At 41.9% G+C, this 3,680-nt stretch overlaps 1 protein-coding gene across 1 annotated transcript in view; it reads left to right on the plus strand.

Moving 5' to 3' along the window:
* Positions 1–1,001: 1,001 nt before the first annotated feature.
* LOC107298057 (myelin protein zero-like protein 1) overlaps positions 1,002–3,680 on the plus strand; it is a gene marked incomplete at its 3' end in the record, with an annotated part of 10,121 nt that continues 7,442 nt past the window's right edge. Inside the window, exon 1 of the mRNA XM_015827418.2 lies at positions 1,002–1,104. Within this exon, the coding sequence (XP_015682904.2) occupies positions 1,002–1,104 (103 nt within the window). The remainder of the gene's footprint in view (positions 1,105–3,680) is intronic.

Raw genomic sequence — 3,680 nt, forward strand, 5'->3', positions numbered from 1 at the left:
AACAAATGTTTAAATACATCTAAATCCCACAGACCTACTGCCTCCTAGGCGCATACTGCAGAGAAAATAAGGCATTGCATTTCTAGCCAGCATAGCCACAGGATGATGGGAACTGTGGTTCATGACACCCAAAATATATTAGTTTGGGTAAGGCTGGATTAAATTATAAAAGAGCAGATGAAGGGAAGTATTTTTGTCTTTAACAAAATAATTGGGGGGGGGGAGTTGACTCGGCCTTTTAATTTCAACTCACACCAATTTCTCTTAACTTGCCATTCAATCCAAAGTGTTCTATTATTGCCTGGATTTTAGGGAGGGAAGGAGGCAAGAATAGACCACAAAGCTAATCTGCAAATTTGCTCTCTCGCCTGCCTGCACACCACCTTCCTGTGTGTGTGTATATGTGTGTGTGTGAGATGAGCACGTGTATGTGCGCGCGTTCGTGTGAGAGAGATATCCCTTTTGTAAGTTTCCCTCTCTCTCACACACACATACACACACAGAGGTTAATAAAAAAGGAGGGGGGGAAAAGGTGGAAGCTCTCCTTTTTTGTAAAACCACGGCTTCCTCCTCCTCTTCCCCTCCTGGCTCTCTCTCTCTCTGTGTCTCTATCATGTTAGGGAGACTTCCACTTGATCCACTGCCAGATTTAAAAAAAAACAAAAACCGGGCAGAAAGCGAATCCTGCCGCAATATTTGAGAAGGCTACAAAAAGCGCCCAAATCGCTCCTTATCACGTGTCAGCCCCCAACCAGGGTGGGGCGGTGCTTTTCTAATAAAGCCTGCAAGGGAGAGTGGCAGCTGGAACTTCCAACCGCTTTTCGCCAGGGGAAGCCAGAGGCAGAGCCTCGTGAAAAGGAGACGTGGGATTCGGGAGGTGTGCGTGATTGACAGAGGCACAGCTCAATGGGCGCGCGGTAGCTCCCCTCGGCTTTCCCACCCCTCTCCAACCATGAGCGGGGTTTTTAACAATGGGAAGAAAAGGCGGTGGAAGCAGGAAAATGGCAGCGGCGTTTTCGGGGAGCGGCGGTTCGCGGCAGGGCGCGGCGCCCACGGCCTCCTTCCCGGCGCTGCTGCTGCTGCTGGCGGTCCTTTCGTCCCTGCGTGAGTCGAGGCGCGTTTTCAGTATCGTATCGGGCGCCGTGCAACGGGGGGAAGCGGAGGGAAAGGAAGCCAGCGCCGGAGGAAGGAGAGGCTTCTTCCTCCGCGGAGACCCGCTGCCTTCTTAGCCGGACCGGGCGTGGGCCGGAGGTGGAGGCGGAGGTCCAGTTATCCGCCGACGCCAGTTTGCGCTTTGGGGGGGGTTCTTTTGGGGAAACGGGAGCTCTAGGCTGACCGCTGGGCAAAAGGCGAAGGAGTGGAGGGCAAGGCTGCTTTTGTGGGGTGGACGGGGAGGCTGGATAGGAACTCTAAGCAACTCACACACACACACCCCCAGTAACATATTGACAGGGTGCCTCGTTTACTTCCTTGTAAATGAAGGGGAGAGCAATAAATGTACTACGTGTCAGGAGAATGGTGCCTGTGTACATTTTAATCGCTTTGCAAAACAATCTAGAACTGAACCTACTATAGATGTTAGTGGGTGTTCTCTGTCTCGCACCTACAAACACACACACCCCGTTTCCCGTTTTGAATGCTCTATCGCCTGTTCTTTTTGTTACCACGTCCGCGACACAGTTCAATTGCACAAATAACGGGGATGTTCTGATTGGGGAAAAGCGGGTGTGCAAAGGTAGAAAGAGTTGCTACATTCTGGAATGAATACACTACATATAAGCAGCATATTACTTCAGAGTAATCATAAAATATGATTTAATCATCTGAAAAGAATAATGTCAGCCAGCTCTCCCAATTGGATGCTCAACTGTGGTGTGCTGTAATTTTCTTATCCCTTCTGGCCAAATGAGTTGTTGCAACTCATCCTGAATATACTAGTTTTAAGAAGAGGTTGCGAGCTAACGGTTTCTGGGAATTTAAACTTCAGATTCTTAAAAACTGGATCACAAATGTCGACCTACTTATTTTTATAGAAAAGTTCACAAAAAAGCTAAAGCCTAATTTGTGTACTAATCTGGAATGTTAACATGCTATTTGTTTTGGTTTAATCATTGGTGTTCCCTAGTTAGAAAAATTTAGTGACATTTTTTCAAACTAAAATGCTCTCTGAGAGCATGCAAAAATAAAACATGCATTTTAGAATATCAAGATCCTGCAATTATGATTCTGAAATCTGTTGTTTTCTTAAGCTTCACAGTGACTGGATGGAGTTTTTGAGAGTAAACATTGTTTTTTTTCTCTCTCTAATTTCAGAAAACTCAGTGTTGCATTGAAATATTTTGTTACATTGTTTTTCAGAGGAAGTTGACTGGGTACTGAAACAATTGCTTTCTCTAGTTGTGTGTGTGGTGTTTTGATTCTATGGGTTTTTCATTAGAAAACATTTTTGGATGTTGCAACGTTTTTCTGGAGAAGGAGGATTAACTTGTTTGCCAGTTTCTAACTTTGTTACTAAGTTTTCTTCAGTATTTCAGAAACAGTATTTCATGGGATACCATTGCTTGTAAAACAGCAACAAACTCCAAAGCATTTTAGGTAGCTTCTTATCAACATCCAAGTATAAATTTTGAAACTATATTCAAGTCTTTATTAGTCAGAAAGCCTTTGATTCTTATAATCTCTGGTTTGACAAAATGGGAGGATTCTTCCCAAAGATTGCTAGATGTTGCATTGAAATGTTCACATGTATTTCCCTGTTTGATTTTCTAATACTGGTATACACATAAATACATTCTGCATTCATTGAACGTGGGATTTTTTTTTCACCTTTATCTCCAAGTATGTCACTAGCTGACTATAATTTTTGAAAGAAAAATACCATTGTATTTGTTTCAGAGTGCTGATTTATAGAATGCCAGTGTTCAGTATTGATATTTCTATTGTGACAATATTAGGCATACTTGGTTTATGATTCTGAATCCTATATACCTTTTTAACATCAAACCAATGTGTCATGTGCCTTAATCCACCCACATGATGAGCACCAATGCTACATGTCGTTGTCATTTGCTATTTTGTTGGATACCTTCTAGCCTGGGGTGGGGGTTCACATTCTGTAGTGACTGTTTACACTGATTGTGAATGTTTATTTACTCTCTTTCATGGGAGTGGGTTTCTACTTACTTTTCCAATGGATCATATTTAGTGTGATCTCTTGTATATGACCCATGGCCATTGGCGATCTTTCTAGGAATTTAACTCACAACAATTGAACATACAGAAATTTAAATCTAACTTGGTATATATCCCCTGAGGTCTCCAGTGTTTTTTTAACAGTTTAAAACAGTTTTTAATTTGATGAAGAGGTGACTGTTAAATTTCATATTTGGTTTTTGGTTTTCCAAAAAACCCAAGATGCCTTGGTGAGGAATGGATTGTAGAAAGAAAACTGTAATATGATCAAGTCTATTATGAATCACAATTGAATAGAACCACACATCACACTAATTATAATTCATTTTTATTTGGCAAATATTGGAAATTGCCATTGTATAATGGCATTAGACACATATTCAACACTTTCAACTAGAAATGTTGTTCTGCCAGCCAGCTGTGAAAGCAGATTGAAAAGAAAGGACTAAACTGAGTTTGATAGAAATGTAGTCACAAAATAGAATATA

Source organism: Protobothrops mucrosquamatus, unplaced genomic scaffold (genome assembly GCF_001527695.2).
Source record: "Protobothrops mucrosquamatus isolate PMUCROS unplaced genomic scaffold, P.Mucros_1.0 scaffold3680, whole genome shotgun sequence".
NCBI lineage: Eukaryota > Metazoa > Chordata > Lepidosauria > Squamata > Viperidae > Protobothrops > Protobothrops mucrosquamatus.